At 46.2% G+C, this 27,144-nt stretch overlaps 1 protein-coding gene across 1 annotated transcript in view; it reads right to left on the bottom strand.

The window, feature by feature from the left end:
• Positions 1-26,851, bottom strand: part of CFL2 (cofilin 2) — a 78,367-nt gene extending 51,516 nt beyond the window's left edge. The window contains exon 1 of the mRNA XM_040412570.1: positions 26,627-26,851. Within this exon, the coding sequence (XP_040268504.1) occupies positions 26,627-26,629 (3 nt within the window). The 5' untranslated portion in view covers positions 26,630-26,851. The remainder of the gene's footprint in view (positions 1-26,626) is intronic.
• Between the last annotated feature and the right edge of the window lie 293 nt (positions 26,852-27,144).

The raw sequence follows: 27,144 nt of genomic DNA, 5'->3' as shown, positions 1-27,144 counted from the left end.
GAACATGAGTTTAGAGTTGATTAAGAAGTCACCAACAGAACGTAGCTTAGCATGTTTCCACCAAACGAACGATGTTGGTGATAACCCAGAAGGAAAAAGGGGGTTTCCAAATAGGGAGCATTCACGAGATTGGGCTTTGTAATTTATATTTAAATCGGACTTTCCTCCATAATTGCAACATAAGGTAGGGAATTTTCGCTGAGGAGTCAACTATCCCCACGAAGATCAGGTGACCAAATGAATGCTAATGAAGTGACTGGCATCAATAAAATCTGATTCAAGTAGAGCCCACGGATTAAGGAGCAAATGGAAAGATACTAATTGTGATAGTCTGGCTGCTAGATAGTATTTATACAGATGTGGGACTGAGAGTCCACCCATCCTCTTATGTAAGTGCATAATAGACCTGGAAATTCGAGATCCCTGATACGCTCACAAAAAACTGAAGATTTCATTCAGTAAGGATTTAAGGGCGGAATCCATAACTGGTACAGCAAGGGAACGAAAATAATACATGACGGGGTATTGGTTATTACCCGCTCGCCCCTCATGATCAGTCACCTACTAACCCTTGACTCACTTACCACAAGCCCCAACCTTCTAAACTGGCCCCGTCAGAACCCCAATAAGACACGGACACCAAGTTGGATTATATCGGCCACAGCAGCCGTTTATTGAAAACATATACATGAATAATTAACCTTTTATTTCCCACAAAACATCCCCATAAGATATAACCAACTTAATTCACCTGAGTAACACGGGGGAGGTCCTGGAAGCCCCAAACCTCGGAATTTTCCCAGTATCCTTTTTGAGCCGACTTGCCCCCAGCCGTTAAGCACCAGCTCAGAGGCACCACTGACGGCTCGCCCAAATTCCGCCACAACCGACCACCAGCCATAGGAGTCCAGCCCCAACCGTGGGGCCCTCCCATCCTCGTCACCTGAATCTCTCCAACTTCAAGGACCTCCCACCGCCACAGCCGCCGTGACAAAATAAATAACATTTTATTTTACTTATTCATTACACGATCACCCCACTCCGTCCCCTCCCCAACCCCCCCCATCTGACCCAGGCTCTGGAACCTGAACAACAAGGGTGGGTGGGTGGGAGCTCCGTTCTATCCACAAAATGGCCTCCTTCATCCCGGGCCCTCACCTATTTAACCCCTCGTTCCACCGCCCCCATAACTTAAACTGACCAATCCCTCCCCAGGGGCTCCCTCAAACCAGCCCCCCGTCATGGTCGCCTCCCCCCAAGGCTGCGCCCCCAGTCCGGCTCTGTCTTGACGGGGTATTGGTTATTACCCGCTCGCCCCTCATGATCAGTCACCTACTAACCCTTGACTCACTTACCACAAGCCCCAACCTTCTAAACTGGCCCCGTCAGAACCCCAATAAGACACGGACACCAAGTTGGATTATATCGGCCACAGCAGCCGTTTATTGAAAACATATACATGAATAATTAACCTTTTATTTCCCACAAAACATCCCCATAAGATATAACCAACTTAATTCACCTGAGTAACACGGGGGAGGTCCTGGAAGCCCCAAACCTCGGAATTTTCCCAGTATCCTTTTTGAGCCGACTTGCCCCCAGCCGTTAAGCACCAGCTCAGAGGCACCACTGACGGCTCGCCCAAATTCCGCCACAACCGACCACCAGCCATAGGAGTCCAGCCCCAACCGTGGGGCCCTCCCATCCTCGTCACCTGAATCTCTCCAACTTCAAGGACCTCCCACCGCCATGAACGCCCATGCTTGACACCTTAAGCATGTGCGTCCCTCCACATCCGCAAAGCTGTCTCAATGCCTTCCTGTATTGCCAGACACCACATGTCAATCCCCACTGCGTTCAAATGAACGCCGTCAGACCGCCAAAAAGCTCCAACCCCTTTTTCCAGCTCGGTATGCCGCACTACCACTGCCCCATTCCTTGCCATAAACCGCCCTATTGCCCGGTTAGCTTTTATCCTAGCCTTGTTTATCCCTTCCACTGAACGCGCCCCCCTCCACACCTTGCGGGGAACAATGTCCGACCAAACGGAAATAAGACCCGGGAACAGCGCCCACAACCGGAGTAGATCGAATTTAACGTCCTTCACCAACTCCCGCAACGGCCGCGCCCCCAAATCGTTGCCCCCCACGTGTAACACCAACACATCCGGCACCCTATCCAACCTCACAAACTTGTGGACCTCAGGTAGCACGCCCCCCCACACCATACCCCTACGCCCCAACCATCTTACCACCGCCACCGACCGGTCAATCCCCAACTGTTGTCCATCCGGCCGAACCGCTGCCCGGATGGCTCCCCAGAAAACATAGGAGTGACCCATTATCCAGATCAGCGCTGGGTCCGAACCTGCAACGAAATAACAATAACAAAAGCATACCGTGCGGGATGAGACAGAATACAATGCAATATCACAACCGATCTAGACGAATATATGATCTAAAGCGAATCGATTCCCACCTTCCTATCCGCATGATCACATCCTGCCCCAATCCGCGTCTGGCCGCCTCCGTCGCAGCCCCAATTCTGAAAGAATGGCTAGAGTAACCCCCAAGCGCTAAGCCCAACTGCCCTAGACACCGCTTGAAGACCGCCGTGAACTGGAAACGGGAAAGGAAAGACCCGTCCGCATGCACTAAGAGAGGGGAATTCATCCCCACCACCGCGACCCCGTACTCCCTCAAGCAACATACCGGACACATTGCGCAACCCGGGACCGCAAACAAAACAACCTTCCGACCTCTCCCTTCCACATCAGTTTTTGACCGCCTAATACGAAACTCCACCCTGTCCTGAAAAAGGTCTACATCATCCCTAAACAAACCACCCTGTTTCTTAACCGACGGAGAAACCAACTCGCCCAAACGCAAGGCCCCAAAAAATGCCAGCGAAAAAGCCAACCGAAACAAACGTAACTCCCACGGCGAGGCACAAACGTCGACTAGTTGATCCCCCAGCCTCAACAGCAAAGCAAAAGACACCGGCCTACGGTCATCCTGCACTGACTGAGAACGCCGCCAACCCTTCAAAGCCCTCACCACCAGAAAAGACTTGGTGACGTCTGGCAGATTCCTAAGACGAAAACCGAAAGCCAATCCTGAAACACAACTATTAATCCTAGCGACAGACCACCCCTCCTCTCTACAATGCCCAATGAACAATAGCAAGGGAATCTCAAAGTCATCCGACACAACAGCCAACCTGGCCTTCCAATCCTCCCAGCATTGCCATGCCCTATCATATGTGTCCCACGTACCGGGTGCAAGTGAAGCCCGTATGAGACCCGCTACGGTGTCTCCAGAAGTTCCCACAGGCCACTCGGGCAGTCCAGCCCGCGCTCCTCTGCCCCCGGGGCCAGCTGGCGGAAACGCTCCCACTGTGAACGAGAGAGAGCATCAGCAATACAGTTATCAACCCCTGGTACATGTACTGCTACCACCCAAGCATTGAGTGACAAGCACTCCAGCACCAGCCTCTGTAACAGACGCACCACCAACGGTGAAGAAGCTGACAACCCGTTAATCGCTTGCACCACCCCCAAGTTGTCACAATGGAAACGAACCTTCTTGTTCCTAAACTCCTCCCCCCATAACATTACTGCCACCACAATGGGGAACAATTCCAGCAACGCTAAATTCTTGACCCAGCCTCTCTCCACCCAGGTATCAGGCCAACCCCCCGCACACCACTGCCCCCCACAATAGACCCCGAAACCGCCTCCCCCTGCCGCGTCAGAGAAAAGGTCAAAATCAAATGAGTCTACCGCCTCACCCATAAACAGACCTCTGCCATTATAACACTCCAGAAACGATGCCCAAACTTGCAAATCCGCCCTAAGCTCCTTCCCCAATCTAATAAAATGGTGCGGCGCCGCCACCCCCGCCGTTGCCGCCGCCAAACGCCTACTAAATACCCTACCCATGGGGATAATCCTACAGGCGAAATTCAGCTTCCCCAGGAGTGACTGTAGGCTCCGCAATTGGATTTTCTGCAGTCGCCTCGCCCTGTCGACCTCCATTTTCAAGTCCTCAACCTTGTCCAAGGGCAGCCTACATTCCATCCTCACTGAGTCAATCACTATGCCTAGGAAGCTCAATTCCGTGGTCGGCCCCACCGTTTTCCCTGCCGCCAAGGGAACCCCAAAAGAATCAAACAACGCCTCCATCGTGTGCAACAGCAAAGAGCACACCCTGGATCCCGGGGGGCCAATACATAAGAAATCATCCAGATAGTGAATAAGTGATTCACATCCGGAGGAATCCACTACCGCCCATTCTAGAAAAGAACTGAACTTCTCAAAATACGCGCAGGACAACGAACACCCCATTGGCAAACAACGATCAACAAAAAACTTACCCTCCCAAAAACATCCCAACAAATGCAGGCTCTCTGGGTGCACCGGCAACAACCTAAAAGCTGACTCAATATCTGTTTTCGCCATCAACGCACCCCTCCCAAACTTCCTAACCCACTTCACTGCCGCATCAAACGAGGTATAGACTACCGAGCACAGCGTCGGGTCAATACCATCGTTGACCGACGATCCCTTAGGAAAGGATAGATGTTGAATCAGGCGAAACGTATTCGCCTCCTTCTTTGGGACCACCCCCAGAGGCGACACACGCAGGTTCTGCAAAGGTGGTTCCAAAAACGGGCCAGCCATCCTTCCAAGTCTAACTTCCTTCTCTAACTTTTTTGTCACCACATCAGGGTGCTCCCTAGCCGACTGCAAATTCTTCTTAAGCAACACAGGCCCCGAAGGAACAAACGGAATTTTAAACCCCCCCAAAAAACCTTCCCGCAACAATTGCGCAGCCTCCCTATCCGGATATCTAGCGAGAAACCGGTCCATCTCTCCCAGCCGCACTGGCGTCTCCCCCTTTTCCAGAACTCTCACCCCCCTTCTGTCTTGCCCCTCTAAAACAGCGCGTGGCTCCGTGAGACCCACCACAGGTGGAGCATTCGTGCTTAAATTTGCACTTGGCTCCAAATTTACACCCCCCTTCATTGAATAAAAAACACAACCCCTTCGCAGATGCTGCCGCGAATCCGGATTGTCCCCCTGCCCCTGATTCACTCCGAAAGGGCTGACCCGACCGAACCGGCGCCGTCACTTTGAGCCACAAAGCGATATCCTTGTGGTCCCATTTGATGCTAGGGCGTACCGCCTTCCGCTGCCTAAACTGTTCGTCGTAACGCAGCCAGGCCATACCCCCATACACCCGGTAAGCTTCCCCAATAGCATCGAGGTAACAAAAAAGCGCGGAGCAGCACTCCGGCGCCTTCTCCCCTATCACACTGGCCAATATCGCGAACGCCTGCAACCAGTTTGGGAACGTCCGCGGTATCAGGCGGTGCCTACGCTTCTCCTCGTCCTCCCTCTTACCCTCATCCTTCCGCGCCCTATCCAAATTGAACCTGTCCAAAGGGAGTAAGGAAAATATATCCACATACTCCCCTTTCCAAATGCGCTCCCTAACCTCCTGCTTCAAATGTGCCCCCAACGGGCCTTCGAAACAAACATAAACTTCCCCCTTAGCCCTATCGTCTAACCGCATTCCATCCTCCTGATCAGACCCACCTACCTGCGTCTGAACGGACGCCGAAGTCCCACATGAAACCACCGTGGGTGCACTCGAAGCTGGCGGCCCCCCAGCGACCGCCCCCACACCCCACGCCGGCAATGGCCCTGACGCTACCGCCCCGCCGACGCCACCCCCCAAGCCCCCCACCGGTAACACGGGATTCCCTGCCGCCCCCAAATTTGCTAACAACCCCACCAAACCCCCCAAGAGCTGGCCCAGTCCCTTACTCAAATCCGACTGAGACCCCCCAGCCCCCCCAGACACTAACTGACATAAAGGTCCCCAAGGTGCCTCACCTGGCTGCCTGGGTGCTGTGACCCCATCAGCCGAAGGTCCTGACTCCCGCCGCTCGGTCCTCTGAGACGGTCCTGGCACAGCGAGCTCCCACGGATGTCCCCTGGCCGGGCTGGGGCCAGGGACGCGATCTTCCGGATCTTCTCTGGAAACGACTTGCCCAGCGACGACCTCCTCCTCGACTTGCCTGGCCGCCGAGGGCCTGCTGCCAAGGTCCGCAGCAGCCCCGCGCCCTCTGGAACACTGCTCTGGCTGAGGGGCCTCATCCACATCAGGATCCTGGAGAGAGCCCGCCGTTCCTGGTCCCGACCACAAGGTGGCGCTGCTGCGCTGCTGAAGAGGCCTACTGAGGCCTGCCTGAGGGCTCCGCCTCCTGGCTGGATTCCTTCCACGTCTGGACGCCCGGGAAGGAGCTGCACCCGGCGCCTGCAGGCGTGAAGGGTCCTGAAAAGCAGGGCTCCGTCTGCGGCGCTGAGCCCTAGGGGAGGCCATATCTGGGCTGAGGCGCGCCGGCGGCCGGGCCCGCCGCGGCCGGGATGCCCGTGGCTGAGGCGAAGCGGGAGCCTCAGCCGCCCCTCTGAGCAGCTGCTGGACCTGCTCCTGGAGCCAGCCGGGTCCCCGAGCAGCTGCTGCCGACCTGAGATCCGACAGGAGTGATTCCACGTCCATGATAAATGTAAGTGCGCACGGAGTGTAGGTGTATACAGCTCCGTTCTATCCACAAAATGGCCTCCTTCATCCCGGGCCCTCACCTATTTAACCCCTCGTTCCACCGCCCCCATAACTTAAACTGACCAATCCCTCCCCAGGGGCTCCCTCAAACCAGCCCCCCGTCATGGTCGCCTCCCCCCAAGGCTGCGCCCCCAGTCCGGCTCTGTCTATATCCGAGGCAGGGTAACCATTTTAATAGTGTGTATTCTGCCTATCCACAAGAGAGTAGGACATTTCCAGGTATGCAGTTCCTGGCAGAGTTTAGGGATGAGATTGGCTTAATTCCATTTAAACGTGGTATCAAGAGTTTTCGGTAGATTAATCCCTAAAGAAGAAAAATAATATTCCCTGTTTTTAAAACCGAAGTTGAATCTGATTAAGTCTCGGACTGAACAGGGGGTGTTACAGTGTAAAATCTCTGATTTAGCAGTATTGATCTGCAGGCCAGAGAAATTACCAAATAAATTATCTAATAAATTAGGTAATGTTGTTAAGGGGTGTGTAATAGTAAGGGGCATATCATCTGCAAAGAGACTTACTTTGTATTCGCGGGGACCAATCTTTACCTCTCTTATATTTGGATTGGTACAGATCATTATGGCCAGCGGTTCAATAGCCAAAGCGAAAAGAGCAGGGGAGAGGGGGAAACCCTGACGTGTGCCTCGACTGATATAAATAGTTTGTATAGAATGCAAAAAGACTCCCGATATACCCGAAGCAGTCATAACCTGGTATAGGTAAGACCAAGAGAGGTTATCAAAAGACTTTTCGATTTCCACGGCTTAGTGAGAGAGGCTGAGATTTTGTATTAGCCCACTGTATGACATTACACACCTTCCTTGCCAACCCGGGATAAACCCTACTTGATCAGAGTGAATTAAAGCACAGAGGTAGCCATTAAGGTGTTTAGGTAGTATAGAAGTAAAAAGCTTACGGTCTACATTGAGAAAGGGGATAGGATGATAATTTGCAGGATTTGAGTTGTCTTTATCAGGTTTAGGGATTACTGTAATTAAGGCAGTCAGCATATCTGAAGGCAGCGCGCCCCCTTGGAGGATATGATTTCATAAACTTTTAAACTGAGGTGCCAAAATATCCTTAAACTTTTTGAAATATAAAGCTGAAAAGCCATCAGGTCCTGACCTGTGGCGTGCCTAGGTTGTTTGGCACCCGGGGCGGGTCCTTTCTCTGGCCCCTTCCCAGTACTTGAAAAAAATCATACCCCCTCACAGTAGTATTGCCCTCATTCTACAACCTTCACAGTAGTTTTGTACAGATGTGTGCCCCCTCACAGTAGTTATACATACAGGCACATTTGTTTCTATATTTGCAAATTTTTGTAAATATAGAAACAAATGTGCCTGTATGTATGCCTAGGGTCTATAAGTGTAGAAAAATTCAGTAGTTATGCCCAGCCCACATTGCACCCCCTTAAAGTACTTATCCCTTCATTGTGCCCTTTCACAGTAGTTATGTCCTCTCTGCCCCTTTCACAGTAATAATGCCCTCTCTCTGCCACTTTCAAAGTAGTAATGCCCTATCTGTGCCCCTTTAAAGTTGTAATACCCTCCTTGTGCCCCCTTCATAGTAATAATCCCCATTGTGCCTCCTTCATAGTAATAATCCCCATTGTGCTTCTTCACAGAAATAATCCCCATTGTGCCCCTTCACAGTAATAATGTCCCTTAATAGTAGTAATGCCCATTGTACCTCTTCACAGTAATAATGCCCATTGTGTCCCCTTAATAGTAATAATTCCTATTGTGCCCCTTCACAGTAATAATGCCCGTTGTCCCCTCTTAATAGTAGTAATGCCCTCTGTGGCCCCTCCATAGTAGAAATCCCCATTGTGCCCCCTTAATAGTAGTAATGCCCTCTGTGCTGTTAATGCCCATTGTGCCCCCTTTACAGTAATAATGCCTTCTGTGTCCCCTCCAGAGTAGAAATGCCCATTGTGCCTGCTCCAAAGTAGAAATGCCCATTGTGCCCCCTTCATAGTAATAATCCCCATTGTGGCCCCCTTCATAGTAATAATCCCCATTGTGCCCCCCTTCACAGTAATAATCCCCATTGTGCCCCCTTCACAGTAATAATCCCTATTGTGCCCCCTTCATAGTAAAAATCCCCATTGTGCCCCTTCACAGTAATAATCCCCATTATGCCCCCTTCACAGTAATAATCCCTGTTGTGCCCCCTTAATAGTAATAATTCCTATTGTGCCCCTTCACAGTAATAATGCCCGTTGTCCCCTCTTAATAGTAGTAATGCCCTCTTGTGCGCTGCCAGCCTGAAGAAGGGGAGGAGCGCGAGGAGGATTCGTTCTGACATAATAATTCCTATTGTGCCCCTTCACAGTAATAATGCCCGTTGTCCCCTCTTAATAGTAGTAATGCCCTCTGTGGCCCCTCCATAGTAGAAATCCCCATTGTGCCCCCTTAATAGTAGTAATGCCCTCTGTGCTGTTAATGCCCATTGTGCCCCCTTTACAGTAATAATGCCTTCTGTGTCCCCTCCAGAGTAGAAATGCCCATTGTGCCCGCTCCAAAGTAGAAATGCCCATTGTGCCCCCTTCATAGTAATAATCCCCATTGTGGCCCCCTTCATAGTAATAATCCCCATTGTGCCCCCTTCACAGTAATAATCCCCATTGTGCCCCTTCACAGTAATAATCCCTATTGTGCCCCCTTCATAGTAAAAATCCACATTGTGCCCCCTTCATAGTAAAAATCCACATTGTGCCCCCTTCACAGTAATAATCCCCATTATGCCCCTTCACAGTAATAATCCCCATTGTGCCCCCTTCACAGTAATAATCCCCATTGTGCCCCCTTCACAGTAATAATCCCTATTGTGCCCCCTTCATAGTAATAATCCCCATTGTGCCCCCTTCACAGTAATAATCCCCATTGTGCCCCCTTCATAGTAATAATCCCTATTGTGCCCCCTTCATAGTAATAATCCCCATTGTGCCCCTTCACAGTAATAACCCCCAATTGTGCCACCTTCACAGTAATAATCCCCATTGTGCCACCTTCATAGTAATAATCCCCATTGTGTCCCCTTCACATTAGCAATGCCCATTGTGCTCCCTCCAGAGTGGAAATGCCCATTGTGCCCCCTCCAGAGTAGAAATGCCCATTGTGCCCCCTCCAGAGTAGAAATGCCCATTGTGCCCCCTCCAGAGTAGAAATGCACATTATGCCCCCTCCAGAGTAGAAATGCCTATTGTGCCCCCTTCACTTTAGCAATGCCTATTGTGCCCCCTTCACTTTAGCAATGCCTATTGTGCCCCCTCCATAATAGAAATGTCAATTGTGCCCCCTCTGTGTTAAAAAAAAAAAAAAAAAAAAAAGAACTCCTCACCTTGTCCCATTCCTGATGCTTACAGTTCTCTCTTCCCTGCAGACACAGATCGCTCTGCAGCACTGTGTGGGAGGAGCCTATGCAGATTCCTGGGCTGCAGGCTCCGCCAACACATGTCGGCAGCGTGATCTGTGTCTGCAGGCTGAATAGTGGAGCAGGGAGAAGTCTCCCTGCTTCACTATTTTGTGCGCTGCCAGCCTGAAGAAGGGGAGGAGCGCGAGGAGGATTCGTTCTGACACACAATGTAAGTCAATGGGGACGGATCAGTTTTCTATGACACAATCTGGCACAATAGAAAACGGATCCGTCCTCCATTGACTTTCAATGGAGTTCAAGACGGATCCGTCTTGGCTATGTTACAGATAATATAAACTGATCCGTTCTGAACGGATGCAGACGGTTGTATTATCTGAACAGATCCGTCTGTGCAGATCCATGAGGGATCCACACCAAACGCAAGTTTAAAGGTAGCCTTAGAAGTGACCTGCCCCTTGGCATCTCTAATCTGATATACGGTGTTAAGACGTTGTCAGGCCCGAAATCTGGCTGCTAGCATTTTATCTGGTTTATTGGCTAATTTGTAAAACTTTGCCTGGGTCCATCTCAGGGCATTCTCAGTGCGGTGCAGAAGGGTTGCATCAAGCTAAGGCCGAATGCACACGGCCGTGTTCCGCGGCCCGTGGTATGCCGGGCTGGATTCCTGTTCAGAGCAGGAGCGCACGACGTCATTGGTTGCTATGACGCTGCGCGCTTCATGTTGCCGCTGCACTACAGTAATGCACTCGTATAGTGTATTACTGTACAGCAGCGGCGACATGAAGCGCACGGCGTCACAGCAACCACTGACGCCGTGTGCTCCTGCTCTGAACAGGAATCCAGCCCAGCATACCACGGACCGCTCTCGGCCGCGGAACACGGCCATGTGCATTCGACCTAAGGCTTAGTTTCCCTAATAGCTTTAACGAGATACAGGGAGGGTTGCCTCTGATTAGCAAGTTCTAAACGGAACAGTTTAAACTCGAGGTCTGACTGAACCTTAGAATGTTCCCTCTTCAATCTAGATGCTTCAGCTATGATGACCCATCGAATGACTGCTTTATGTGCAGCCTAATTAACTGCAGGGGTGGTTTCTTTATAATCATATATTGTGGCTGTGAATAAGGCTACTTTCACACTAGCGTTTTTGATGGATCGGGCAGGGTTCAGCAAAAACGCTTCTGTTACTGATAATACAACCATCTGCATCCGTTATGAATGGATCCGGTTGTATTATCTTTAACATAGCCAAGACAGATCAGTCATTAACTCCATTGAAAGTCAATGCAGGACGGATCTATTTTCTATTGTGTCAGAGAAAACTGATCTGTCCCCATTGACTTGCATTGGGGGTCATGATTGATCCGTCTTTCTCCGTATCTCAAGATGGAAAGCAAACTACAACATGCTGCTGTTTGCTCTCCGGTATGAGAAAAGAAACGGAATGCATTCCGTTCTGTTCAGTTGCGTTTTGTCCCCATTGACAATGAATTGGGACAAAACAGAAGTGTTTTTTTTCCGATATTGAGACCCTATGATGGATAGTGTGAAAGTAGCCTAAACCAGTAATAGGTTGTAATTATTATTATTATTAAATACTATGTATTATAATATCGCCTTTTATTACAGGTTAAATGAGAGAAAAAAATAACAGATTTATTTTTAACACATCTCTCCTGGGAATTGAATTTAAAGGAAGTCTGTCACCTCCATATGGCCATATACAGTGCTTACATGACTCTGTAGCACACCTATACAGGATTGTAACGGTACCTTTGTTCTTTTCTTTAGACTTGCACCAGTAGGAAAAATGAAGTTTAAATCATATGCAAATGAGGGCTCGCAAGTGCCCAGGGGCGGCGTTCAGTGTGTAGGTGCCCAGGCTGCTCTGCCTTCTTTTCACTTTACTCCTCCCCGGTCTCTGCCTTTGCCCGCCCTCCAAGTCTCTTGCCTCATCGATAGGGCAAAGGAAGAGGCTGGGGAGGAGTAAAGTGAAAAGAGGGCAGAGCAGCCTGGGCTCCTACACACTGAACGCCGCCCCTGGGCACTTGCGAGCCCTCATTTGCATATGAATTAAACTTCGTTTTTCCTGCTGGTGCAAGTCTAAAGAAAAGAACAAAGGTACCGTTACAATCCTGTATAGGTGTGCTACAGAGCCATGTAAGCACTGTATATGGCCATATGGAGGTGACAGACTGCCTTTAAAGGGACACTGACAGGCCAAATCAGCATATATAGTTAGATATATGACATTACAGGTCTTATACAGTCTTTTAAAAGCATATAAGTATCCCCCCTATCCACCTTATAAAGAGTGAAATATAAAGTTTTATAACCTGCTTGTCCGGTCACCAATCTGCCCAAGGGGCGGCGTTTCATGTGAAAATGCGCCCAGCCAGCCTTCCCAACTGCCGTTCTGAAGCCCCGCCCAGCTCATCAATATTCACTTCGCTGAGCGGCGGCTAGAACTCTCCCCAGTCCCGATCCTGCGCATGGGCAATTCAATTGTCTATAATTAACCCCTTTGACGATGTGAGTGAGCAGAGCTCTGAAGCGCTGCTCTGAACAGTGCATGGCTGAGGCTGAGGCTGCAGCTGCCTCGAAGACGCAGGCAGGCTGTGTGTGTACGCAGGCGCGATCTAACCACGGCGGGGCACAGGCGCAGAAGATTGGGCATGAGCGATGCCCGGACAATTGAATTGCCCATGCGCAGGATCGGGACTGGGGAGAGTTCTAGCCGCCGCCCAGCGAAGTGAATATTGATGAGCTGGGCGGGGCTTCAGAACGGCAGTTGGGAAGGCTGGCTGGGCGCATTTTCACATGAAACGCCGCCCCTTGGGCAGATTAGTGACCGGACAAGCAGGTTATAAAACTTTATATTTCGCTCTTTATAAGGTGGACAGGGGGGATACTTATATGCTTTTAAAAGACTGTATAAGACCTGTAATGTCATATATCTAACTATATATGCTGATTTGGCCTGTCAGTGTCCCTTTAAGATCTTTACATACAGCTATAGCCTTTCTACATAGAGATGGTTTTTCTATGTTAAGAAAGACAACACATATTACTGGTGTCTTTATAATCATATATTCTGCCTGTGAATAAAGTAGAAATATGTATATTAGCTTTCTGATCATATCGCAATGTGGTAAAGCTATAGTACATAGTATATATGATATGTAGATGCAAGGACACAGCTCTAGAACACAACTCTGCTAGCAGCATGCTAACGTCTAGCCCTGTAAATCAAGGGAAGGGGGTGTTACAAAGCAGTGCTCAAAGGGTTCAGCACTGCCCCATGGTGCTCAATCTTGTTTATTTGCATATGAATACATTCACAGATATCTTCACAGCTGTTTAACATACAGACAAAAGAAAGGTATTGTTTTAACCACCTCAGCCCCCAGTGCTTAAACACCCTGAAAGACCAGGCCACTTTTTACACTTCTGACCTACACTACTTTCACCATTTATTGCTCGGTCATGCAACTTACCACCCAAATGAATTTTACCTCCTTTTCTTCTCACTAATAGAGCTTTCATTTGGTGGTATTTCATTGCTGCTGACATTTTTACTTTTTTTGTTATTAATCGAAATTTAACGATTTTTTTGCAAAAAAATGACATTTTTCACTTTCAGTTGTAAAATTTTGCAAAAAAAACGACATCCATATAGAAATTTTGCTCTAAATTTATAGTTCTACATGTCTTTGATAAAAAAAAAATGTTTGGGTAAAAAAAAAATGGTTTGGGTAAAAGTTATAGCGTTTACAAACTATGGTACAAAAATGTGAATTTCCGCTTTTTGAAGCAGCTCTGACTTTCTGAGCACCTGTCATGTTTCCTGAGGTTCTATAATGCCCAGACAGTACAAACACCCCACAAATGACCCCATTTCTGAAAGTACACACACTAAGGTATTCACTGATGGGCATAGTGAGTTCATAGAACTTTTTATTTTTTGTCACAAGTTAGCGGAAAATTATGATTTTTTTTTTTTTTTTTTCTTACAAAGTCTCATATTCCACTAACTTGTGACAAAAAATAAAAAGTTCTATGAACTCACTATGCCCATCAGCGAATACCTTGGGGTCTCTTCTTTCCAAAATGGGGTCACTTGTGGGGAAGTTATACTGCCCTGGCATTCTAGGGGCCCAAATGTGTGGTAAGGAGTTTGAAATCAAATTCTGTAAAAAATGACCAGTGAAATCCGAAAGGTGCTCTTTGGAATATGGGCCCCTTTGCCCACCTAGGCTGCAAAAAAGTGTCACACATCTGGTATCTCCGTACTCAGGAGAAGGTGGGGAATGTGTTTTGGGGTGTCATTTTATATATACCCATGCTGGGTGAGAGAAATATCTTGGCAAAAGACAACTTTTCCCATTTTTTTATACAAAGTTGTCATTTGACCAAGATATTTATCTCACCCAGCATGGGTATATGTAAAAAGACACCCCAAAACACATTCCTCAACTTCTCCTGAGTACGGGGATACCAGATGTGTGACACTTTTTTGCAGCCTAGGTGGGCAAAGGGGCCCATATTCCAAAGAGCACCTTTCGGATTTCACTCCTCATTTTTTCCTGAATTTGATTTCAAACTCCTTACCACACATTTGGGCCCCTAGAATACCAGGGCAGTATAACTACCCCACAAGTGACCCCATTTTGGAAAGAAGACACCCCAAGGTATTCCGTGAGGGGCATGGCGAGTTCCTAGAATTTTTTATTTTTTGTCACAAGTTAGTGGAAAATGATGATTTTTTTTTTTATTTTTTTTTTTCATACAAAGTCTCATATTCCACAAACTTGTGACAAAAAATAAAAACTTCCATGAACTCACTATGCCCATCAGCGAATACCTTGGGGTCTCTTCTTTCCAAAATGGGGTCACTTGTGGGGTAGTTATACTGCCCTGGCATTCTAGGGGCCCAAATGTGTGGTAAGTAGGTAAATGACCTGTGAAATCCGAAAGGTGCTCTTTGGAATGTGGGCCCCTTTGCCCACCTAGGCTGCAAAAAAGTGTCACACATCTGGTATCTCTGTATTCAGGAGAAGTTGAGGAATGTGTTTTGGGGTGTCTTTTTACATATACCCATGCTGGGTGAGATAAATATCTTGGTCAAATGCCAACTTTGTATAAAAAAATGGGAAAAGTTGTCTTTTGCCAAGATATTTCTCTCACCCAGCATGGGTATATGTAAAATGACACCCCAAAACACATTCCCCAACTTCTCCCGATTACGGAGATACCAGATGTGTGACACTTTTTTGCAGCCTAGGTGGGCAAAGGGGCCCATATTCAAAAGAGCACCTTTCGGATTTCACAGGTCATTTTTTACAGAATTTGATTTCAAACTCCTTACCACACATTTGGGCCCCTAGAATGCCAGGGCAGTATAACTACCCCACAAGTGACCCCATTTTGGAAAGAAGAGACCCCAAGGTATTCGCTGATGGGCATAGTGAGTTCATGGAACTTTTTATTTTTTGTCACAAGTTAGTGGAATATGAGACTTTGTATGAAAAAAAAAAAAAAAAAAAAATCATCATTTTCCACTAACTTGTGACAAAAAATAAAAAATTCTAGGAACTCGCCATGCCCCTCACGGAATACCTTGGGGTGTCTTCTTTCCAAAATGGGGTCACTTGTGGGGTAGTTATACTGCCCTGGCATTTTCCAGGGGCCCTAATGTGTGGTAAGTAGGTAAATGACCTGTGAAATCCTAAAGGTGCTCTTTGGAATATGGGCCCCTTTGCCCACCTAGGCTGCAAAAAAGTGTCACACATGTGGTATCGCCGTATTCAGGAGAAGTTGGGGAATGTGTTTTGGGGTGTCATTTTACATATACCCATGCTGGGTGAGAGAAATATCTTGGCAAAAGACAACTTTTCCCATTTTTTTATACAAAGTTGGCATTTGACCAAGATATTTCTCTCACCCAGCATGGGTATATGTAAAATGACACCCCAAAACACATTCCCCAACTTCTCCTGAGTACGGCGATACCAGATGTGTGACACTTTTTTGCAGCCTAGATGCGCAAAGGTGCCCAAATTCCTTTTAGGAGGGCATTTTTAGACATTTGGATACCAGACTTCTTCTCACGCTTTGGGGCCCCTAGAATGCCAGAGCAGTATAAATACCCCACATGTGACCCCATTTTGGAAAGAAGACACCCCAAGGTATTCAATGAGGGGCATGGCGAGTTCATAGAAATTTTTTTTTTTGGCACAAGTTAGCGGAAATTGATATTTTTAATTTTTTTCTCACAAAGTCTCCCGTTCCGCTAACTTGGGACAAAAATTTCAATCTTTCATGGACTCAATATGCCCCTCACGGAATACCTGGGGGTGTCTTCTTTCCGAAATGGGGTCACATGTGGGGTATTTATACTGCCCTGGCATTCTAGGGGCCCTAAAGCGTGAGAAGAAGTCTGGAATATAAATGTCTAAAAAATTTTACGCATTTGGATTCCGTGAGGGGTATGGTGAGTTCATGTGAGATTTTATTTTTTGACACAAGTTAGTGGAATATGAGACTTTGTAAGAAAAAAAAAAAAAATTCTGCTAACTTGGGCCAAAAAAATATCTGAATGGAGCCTTACAGAGGGGTGATCAATGACAGGGGGGTGATCAATGACAGGGGGGTGATCAATGACAGGGGGGGTGATCAATGACAGGGGGGTTGATCAATGACAGGGGGGTGATCAGGGAGTCTATATGGGGTGATCACCACAGTCATTGATCACGCCCCTGTAAGGCTTCATTCAGACGTCCGGATGCGTTTTGCGGATCCGATCCATCTATCAGTGCATCCGTAAAAATCATGCGGACATCTGAATGGAGCTTTACAGGGGGGTAATCAGGGAGTCTATATGGGGTGATCACCACAGTCATTGATCACTCCCCTGTAAGGCTTCATTCAGACGTCCGGATGCGTTTTGCGGATCCGATCCATCTATCAGTGGATCCGTAAAAATCATGCGGACATCTGAATGGAGCTTTACAGGGGGGTGATCAATGACAGGGGGGTGATCAGGGAGTCTATATGGGGTGATCACCACAGTCATTGATCATGCCCCTGTAAGGCTTCATTCAGACGTCCGGATGCGTTTTGCGGATCGGATCCATCTATCAGTGCATCCGTAAAAATCATGCGGACATCTGAATGGAGCTTTACAGGGGGGTGATCAATGACAGGGGGGTGATCAGGGAGTCTATATGGGGTGATCACCACAGTCATTGATCACGCCCCTGTAAGGCTTCATTCAGACGTCCGGATGCGTTTTGCGGATCGGATCCATCTATCAGTGCATCCGTAAAAATCATGCGGACATCTGAATGGAGCTTTACAGGGGGGTGATCAGGGAGTCTATATGGGGTGATCACCACAGTCATTGATCACGCCCCTGTAAGGCTTCATTCAGACGTCCGGATGCGTTTTGCGGATCGGATCCATCTATCAGTGCATCCGTAAAAATCATGCGGACATCTGAATGGAGCTTTACAGGGGGTTGATCAATGACAGGGGTGTAATCAATGACAGGGGGGGTGATCAGGGAGTCTATATGGGGTGATAACCACAGTCATTGATCACGCCCCTGTAAGGCTTCATTCAGACGTCCGGATGCGTTTTGCGGATCCGATCCATCTATCAGTGGATCCGTAAAAATCATGCGGACATCTGAATGGAGCTTTACAGGGGGGTAATCAATGACAGGGGGGTGATCAATGACAGGGGGGTGATCAGGGAGTCTATATGGGGTGATCAGGGGTGATCAGGGGCTAATAAGGGGTTAATAAGTGACGGGGGGGGGGTGTAGTGTAGTGTAGTGGTGCTTGGTGGGACTTTACTGAGCTACCTGTGTCCTCTGGTGGTCGATCCAAACAAAGGGGACCACCAGAGGACCAGGTAGCAGGTATATTAGACGCTGTTATCAAAACAGCGTCTAATATACCTGTTAGGGGTTAAAAAAAACACATCTCCAGCCTGCCAGCGAACGATCGCCGCTGGCAGGCTGGAGATCAACTCTCTTACCTTCCGTTCCTGTGAGCGCGCGCGCCTGTGTGCGCGCGTTCACAGGAAATCTCGCCCATCGCGAGATGACGCATATATGCGTGACTCTGCGCAGGGCTGCCACCTCCGGAACGCGATCCTGCGTTAGGCGGTCCGGAGGTGGTTAATCAGCATAATGAGCCCTATCAGAAAATATGCCTCGTTTATTATGGTTGATCATGCTGACAGAGCCTCTTTAATTTACATTTTCTTGAATGCAAAATCTATATATATATATATATATAAAGAAGGACATACTGTATATATGTATGTATGTATATTCTGCGATCACTCAAAAACGCAACCATCGATTTCAACGAAACTTGGTATACACATCCTTTGCTACCAGGAAAGAAATCTTTGTGGGGGTCTCAGCTCTCTAGGACGTACCGTTCCTGAGATATTCCCAAAAAATGACCTGCATTAGTCAATACAAGCCTGCAAGTCTTTCTCTTAATATACCAACTACCATACACACGGTCACATGTCCCTTATCAGCCAATAGAAGCTCGCAGTCTCCACATACACACAGTTTTATTCCAGGTTTTCATAACAACCCAGCCATTTTTCTTCACTGCTGTAGGTCATCTTTAGGCTAGGGCTACACGACAACATGTGTCACGCGACAATAAGTCGCATGACACATAGGGCACAACTACACTGCTACATGTGTCACGCGACAATTTTTATAATGATAGGCTATTGTGTTGCACTGCGAAATGTGACATGCTGCGACTGCGACGCGACAGTCGCAGAAAAATCTATCTTGGATGGATTTTTGGCGACTGTCGTGTCGCAGCATGTCACATGTCGCAGTGCAACACCATAGCCTATCATTATAAAAATTGTCACGCGACACATGTCATTGTGTAGCCCTAGCATTAAAGGGGCAGGGCGCTGTGGAGATCACTGTTAAAGAGGCATTCACTGTGGAGGTCACTGTTAAAGTGGCGGACACTGTGGAGGTCACTGTTAAGGGAGCAGGGTACTGTGAGGTCACTGTTAAGGGAGCGGGGTACTGTGGAGGTCACTGTTAAGGGGGCAGGCCCCTGAGGAGGTCACTGTCAAGGGAGTGGGGTGCTGTGAAACTCACTGTTGAAGGGGCGGGCTGCTGTGAAGGTCAAAGTTAAGAGGATGGGCTGCTGTAGAGGTCCCATTTTAAAGTGGCGGGGCACTGTGGGGGGTCAGTGTTAAGGGGTTGGGGATTTTGGAGATCACTGTTAAAGGGGAGGGGTGCTGTAGAGGTCCCTGTTATAGGGGAAACTGTTGATATCTTTTAACGACACACACAAACATTAAAGGGAACCTGTCACCGGGATTTTGTGTCTAGCAACCCATGTCCTCAGCTCTATACACAAAATCCCGGTGACAGGTTCCCTTTAACCCCTTAAGGACCAGGCCATTCTTTGCAAATCTGACCAGTGTCATTTTATGTGTGAATAACTTTAAAACGCTTTTACTTATCCAGGCCATTCTGAAATAGTTTTTTCGTCACATATTGTACTTCATGACACTGGTAAAATGGAGTAAAAAAATTAATTTTGATTTATAAAAAAATACCAAATTTACCCCAAAAAAATTAAAATGTGCAAATTTCCAAATTTCTATTTCTCTACTTTTATAATAGATAGTAATAACTCCAAAAATAGTTATTATTTTACATTCCCCATATGTCTACTTCATGTTTGGATCATTTTTGGAATGCCATTTTATTTTTTGAGGACGTTACAAGGCTTAGAAATTTAGAGGCAAATCTTGAAATTTTTCAGCAAATTTCTAAAACCGACTTTTTCAGGACCAGTTCAGGTCTGAAGTCACTTTGTGAGACTTACATAATAGAAACCACCCAAAAATGACCCCATTTTACAAACTACACATGTATTCAAAACTGTTTTTAAAAAATGTGTGTTCTACAAGAATTAATGGAAAATAGAGATAAAATTTCAAAATTTCACTTTTTTGGCAGATTTTCCATTTAAATCCATTTTTTTCCAGTTACAAAGCAAGGGTTAACAGCCAAACAAAACTCAATATTTATGGCCCTGATTCTGTAGTTTACAGAAACACCTCATATGTGGTCATAAACTGCTGTACAGGCACACGGCAGGGCGCAGAAGGAAAGGAATGCCATACGGTTTTTGGAAGGCAGATTTTGCTGGACTGTTTTTTTGACACCATGTCCCATTTGAAGCCCCCTGATGCACCCCTAGAGTAGAAACTCCCAAAAGTGACCCCATTTTGGAAACTACGGGATAGGGTGGCAGTTTTGTTGGTACTATTTTAGGGTACATATGATTTTTGGTTGCTCTATATTATTCTTTTTGTGAGGCAAGGTAACAAGAAATAGCTGTTTTGGCGCCGTTTTTATTTTTTATTTACAACATTCATCTGACAGGTTAGATCATGTGGTATTTTTATAGAGCAGGTTGTAACGGACGCAACAATACCAAATATGACAACTTTTTTTGGTCATTTGTTTCAGTTTTACATAACAAAGCATTAAAAAAATATATGATTCTTTAGTATCTCCACATTCTGAAAGCCATAGTTTTATTTATTTTTGGGAGACTGTCTTGTGTAGGGGCTCATTTTTTTTTGGGATGAGATGACGGTTTGATTGGCACTATTTTTGGGTGCGGATGACTTTTTGATCGCTTGCTATTACACTTTTTGTGTTTCAGGATCTGCAGTTCAGAGCATGGACACTCTCTTTTCCCCTTCTTTTCTGGATGCTATGGCCTATGTGCCTGTATCTCCTTACCCCCTCCTTCACATTGACATGTCTGTGCAAGCCACCATTTTCCTACCAAACTTTAGCTCAGAACTTTCCTTAGGCACATAACAGAGTGCTTATGACCACTCTACATTCCAGAAGCGGTGGCCGTTTTTGCACATTATAGGAAAAAGCTCCGGCCTCTTGGGTGGCCGGGACAGCGCATACTTCGGTGCTTTTTCCTATAGTGTGCAAGCACGACCATCGTTGCTGCATTGCAGGGTGGTCGTAACCCCTGGAAACAAGCAGTGTATAATGTGATGGAAAAATTATTCAAGCCAGCAAATGAGGCCATATAGACAATCACCAGACATTAAATGAGTAAGTGCCTTGTATTTTTTTCTACATGATGAATGCCATTTGCTGACGTGAGACAACCCCTTTAACCTCTGCAGTGCTCAGTAAGGGGGCTAACAAGAAGGGAAAGGTTGGAGTATTACAGTATGCTGGATAGGACTAATATACTATATGACCCACAGGGTTTTGTCTGTAGTCTAATCATGGGGCACACAGCTTTCTTTATGACATGCATCTATAAAATGGTCGGTATTTGTAATGAACACTTTTTGCAAAGTCTGATTTATTTTTTCAATGGTTCCAGGGTACATGTGGCCTTTAAGTGTTTTTAGAACCATGTCCATAAGGAATAAAAAAAAAAAAAATCTACATCTCCTAAAAATAGGCTCCTGGTGGTCTAGTGTATTTATGTCAGAAAATGTAGTGTTAGGCTCCATTCAGACGTCCGTAGAATGTGTCCGCACCCGTTCCGCAATTATCCTAAACGGGTGCGGACCCATTCATTCTCTATGGGGCAGGAATGGATGCGGACAGCACACAGTGTGCTGTCCGCATCCGCATTTCTGGAGCGCGGCCCTGAACTTCCGGTCTGCGGCTCCGGAAAAAATAGAACATGCCCTATTCTTGTCCGCAATAGCTGACAAGAATAGGCAGTTTTATGGGGGTGCCGGCCGGGTGTATTGCGGATCCGCAATACACCACAGACGTGTGAATGGACCCTTACAAAGAGGAGGTCATTGAAGAAACAATAGGGGGAAGAAAAGGTATTTGCACGTCTCATGGCCATCCATATGGATGATTTGTACTTAGTAAATCTCAATCCCTTCGCTATAGATAGAATACTATGTTTACTCATAGGCTACATTCACACGTGATGATTTCATGGTAGTTTTTCTACTGGGGTTTCTTGCTGCACCGCCATATGTGCAGTGTCACTCATCATTCACACACTGTAACCTGAATCATGAAACGCCAACATCCCGGCTTAGATGCTTGTATTCCCCTAATGGACAGACACAGGAGGGGATACAAAAATGAGAAATATTTAATCTATTCTTATCCTGCTGTTTGAATCCGATTCTGGCTTTGACTCAAAATGTGCATCAAAACACTGCCCCCAGGGACGGTCAGCCCCCCAAAAACTGTCCAGTAGCTCAATATTCTGGGCTTGTGTGTCACTGAAAACCATAAGTCAGTCAACTATGTGGCCTCACTAGTACCGCTCCTCATGAGTACAGACATTACATTAGTTATATAACATTGTAATAGGAATGGGTGCAGTCCACATAACATGATATCATAGAGCTGCTTCTGCTTGTTAACAGGCTTGCATTTTTTCATTGGTCCTGGCTTAGTAAATCCTCCCCCTTTTGAATGCAGCAATTGTTTCCCAGGAATATAGCTGGCATCTGTGCTGACCAATCCATGCAGAGAGTGAGGATGGCACTCTTGGTTGCGCTCTCTTTTGGTCAGACCTTTCTTCCTGTGTTGTCGGAGTGCAACCACCGGGTCTCCATGGTGGTCACCGAGCAACTGTGGATCCATATTGTTTTATTGCACAATAGGTAACAGAAAAATCTGATATGTACAGTATGTCATCAGTTATGCCGCTATATGCAGCAATGGAAGTTAATGGGGCAGGGTGTACAGGAGCAGGAGTCATGTGTGTTGGTTGCATCATTTATATACATCCATATAGTGATATATGAAGGGCAGTCTTTACATATACTGTATTGTCCTCCTGTAGAGAGACAAGGGGCACCATAACTATGTATAGAGCTCTATAGTGAGAAATGGAGCACCAGAAGTGTACATATACTGTATGTAATGACTGTGCTCCTCATATCACAACAGGGCTGTATATAAAGTGATGGTGCTCTATATTTGACTGTAGAGCTGTTTATAGGGTTTGGGATTCTACCCTATTCTGTTAAAGGGGATTCCATTATATGATCCATTCCATTGGCTATGTGTGTTGGCCCTGCCTGCTGCCAATTTACTGTATACCCACCTACAACACGGAGCTACTTTGTGATTATTTTTATTTTTTAGGGCCACTTCAAGTTTCCAGTAGACCCCTGACTGCTGCAAAGACTGATCCCAGCCATTAGGGGGGTTTTCAATAAGAGGGCGGAGAGGTGCCCTGCCTGCATGATCACCCTACACTGAAATGAATGGGAGATACAGAAATAGCCAAGGAAGGCCGCATTCACAAAACTGTGTCACGGTCCACACCACAATGCAGGGTGCACACGGCTGGTGCCCGTGTTTGGCGGATCCGCGGTTTGCAGTCCGCAAAACAGACACGGTTGTGTGAATACAGCCGAAAAGCCACTTTGTTCTCAAGATTGGTGGAAGTCCCAGCATTTGGACCCTACTAATCACATATTATTATTATTGCAACATATTTTAGCAGGAAAACCATTGCTGTATGAACAAAGGTATTGCCAGTTTCTTTACCAGTGCTAGCTGACTGTAAGGCCTCTTTCACACGGGCGTTGCGGGAAAATGTGCGGGTGCGTTGCGGGAACACCCGCGATTTTTCCGCGCAAGTGCAAAACATTGTAATGCGTTTTGCACTCGCGCGAGAAAAATCGCACATGTTTGGTACCCAAACCCGAACTTCTTCACAGAAGTTCGGGCTTGGGATCGGTGTTCTGTAGATTGTATTATTTCCCCTTATAACATGGTTATAAGGGAAAATAATAGCATTCGGAATACAGAATGCATAGTAAAACAGCGCTGGAGGGGTTAAAAAAACATCACAGGATCACCATGGTAAAAGATCATGTGATGTACCATGTGATGACCGGAGTGACGACATCACAGGTCCTTGAACTATAATTAATGCTCACCACAGGTCCTGTTCAGTAAAGGGGACAGAAGCAGATGCCGGCTACGCGATCAAGTGGATTAAGGTGAGTTAAATGATTTTATTTATTTTTTTAACCCCTCCAGCGCTGTTTTACTATGCATTCTGTATTCCGAATGCTATTATTTTCCCTTATAACCATGTTATAAGGGAAAATAATAATGATTGGGTCTCCATCCCGATCGTCTCCTAGCAACCATGCGTGAAAATCGCACCGCATCCGCACTTGCTTGCGGATGCTTGCGATTTTCACGCAACCCCATTCATTTCTATGGGGCATGCGTTACGTGAAAAACGCACAAAGAGGAGCATGCTGCGATTTTCACGCAACACACAAGTGATGCGTGAAAATCACCGCTCATGTGAACAGCCCCATAGAAATGAATAGGTCAGTATTCAGTGCGGGTGCAATGTGTTCACCTCCCGCATCGCATCCGCGCGGAATACTCGCTCGTGTGAAAGGGGCCTTATGGAACGAGCGTCCATTTATGTATGTGTAAGTCATGAGTATGTCCTGTAGAACTGTACGGAAAATGCACACTGCGGATTCCATCTAATTCCTCTTACACAGATATTAATATTAGTCTATATACATCCATAGTAAAATTCCAGCATAGCAGATGACACTAAACTGTGTAAAGTAATTTACACTGAAGAGGACAGTATACAGCTACAGGGGGATCTGGATAGATTGGAGGCTTGGGCAGATAAGTGGCAGATGAGGTTTAACAGTGGCAGATGAGGTTTAACACTGACAAATGTAAAGTTATGCACATGGGAAGGAATAATGCAAGTTACCCGTACATACTAAATGATAAAACACTCGGTAAGACTGACATGGAAAAGGATCTAGGAATTTTAATAAACAGCAAACTAAGCTGCAAAAACCCAGTGTCAGGCAGCTGCTGCCAAGGCCAATAAGATAATGGGTTGCATCAGAAGGGGCATAGATAAGAACATAGTCCTACCACTTTACAAATCGCTAGTCAGACCACACATGGAGTACTGTGTACAGTTCTGGGGTCCTGTAAACAAGGCAGACATAGCAGAGCTGGAGAAGGTCCAGAGGAGGGCAACTAAAGTAATAACTGGAATGGGGCAACTACAGTACACTGAAAGATTATCAACATTAGGGTTATTCACTTTGGAAAGAAGACGACTGAGGGGAGATCTAATTACTATGTATAAATATATCAGGGGTCAGTACAGAGATCTATCCCATCATCTATTTATCCCCAGGACTGTGACTGTGACGAGGGGACACAAACATAGAAGAGGATTCTTTACGGTAAGAGCAGTGAGACTATAGAACTCTCTGCCTGAGGAAGTGGTGATGGTGAGTACAATAAAGGAATTCAAGAGGATGTATTTTTGGAGTGTAATAATATTACAGGCTATAGCTACTGGAGAGGGGTCGTTGATCCAGGGAGTTATTCTGATTGCCTGATTGGAGTCGGGAAGGAATTTTTTATTCCCCTAAAGTGGTGAAAATTGGCTTCTACCTCACAGGTTGTTTTTTTTTGCCTTCCTCTGGATCAACTTGCAGGATAACAGGCCGAACTGGATGGACAAATGTCTTTTTTCGGCCTTATGTACTATGTTGCTATGTTACTCTGTTACTATGTTACCTTTTGTAGATTTAATCAACCCCTAGGGCACGGAACAGGTAAAAGAGTCCTTTGGTAGCAAAACAATTATAAATGAAGTTCCAGCACTGCAAAGTAATTGTTGTGTCGCTTGTCTCTTTATTCGTGGTAGCAAAATTACAGCAAACCTCACACACTTCAGACACTTAGTCCTTAGACATAACTGAAAAAAATATATATATATACATCCACCATAGTACAATGTGTATTTAACACAGCAAGCAAGCGGAAAACAATCTCACTAACGTGTTATATCACACTCAGTTATACATACATATCTGTCTAAATTATAAGATTTATGTGCATTGAAGCCAAGTATTATACCATAAGCCTCACATCCAGGAGAAAGGAATTGACCGTCCCCTCTCTCTGTCTATGCCACCTGTCAAACAATAACTATGGTAAGGATTATTCTCCATTGCTTGACCTTTTAAGGCATTCTCGGGTATGCTGGAGTCATTGTGAGAGCAATACTCATACGACGGTCTCTTCATACACTGAATCAAGTCAACTTCACAAACTAATATTAGTTTAAGACAAGATGAATTTCAAAGTAGAATAAATAATAGCAACTGTATTAGTGCAGGCGACACCTAGAAGAAAATATCTATGGTTACAGTAACTGATGGGGGAGGTGGACCAAGAAAATGTCAACTTCTAAAAGTTGCCCCCCTATAACAGAACTGGAACAGCAGAAGCTTTCACGATTATAGAATGTGATATTTTTATTATAATATTTATACAATCTTCAAAGAAAGTCATGAGGAAATTCCTAATCCCTGCAACACCAGAAATACATTTGACGTCACCTATGCATGTAGGATGTTTCTATAAATGGAGGTAAAATTACTTTGGATCGCTTCAAAACTTATCATCTTGACAGATGGAATTTAATTTTTATTTTTATGAAAAATAAACAGCTCTTAAAGAATAAAGAAAATAAAGAGTAAGACATTGTTGAGTTTCTTACCATGCTGGGCTTTGTGTAGGGAGAGCTCTAGGTATTCGGGGCTTGCTCCTAATTCCAAACTTGCCAAGAACTCCAGTAAATGAGGCAGAGGGTAGAGTGTCAGACAACTGCAGTAAAGAAGAGATGGCCAGGAAAGGAGAGCAGAAATGAAACGCAGAGAGTCACGATATAAGGACAGGCTAAGGGAAGAGTGGGAAAGGCAAAGAGAGGGGTAGCCTGATGAACTACAGTGTAATATAGTTCAGAGGAGGGTGGGTCATTGGAGAAGGCAGGCAGCCAGTCACTCAATGCCCTGCTCATGCTCATAGCCCACATGCTGTACTGACAGCTGCACTGTGCCTAGGTCATCTACACCAAGACACACTTAACTCTTCACCGCCTGGTTATAGTTGGAAAAGCATACCTAAAAATTGTAGAATTCAGCACCCTGCACAGTCCAGAATACAAATCTTTGTAGCTCAGGCGTTGTAGGATGGCTCACTCTTTATTAAATAGGCATTATCCCAAAAAACTTTTGT

Source organism: Bufo bufo, chromosome 11, assembly GCF_905171765.1.
Source record: "Bufo bufo chromosome 11, aBufBuf1.1, whole genome shotgun sequence".
Taxonomy (NCBI): Eukaryota; Metazoa; Chordata; class Amphibia; order Anura; family Bufonidae; genus Bufo; species Bufo bufo.
The sequence above is the reverse complement of the archived record's forward strand: the minus strand, read 5'-3'. Positions and strand labels throughout refer to the sequence as shown.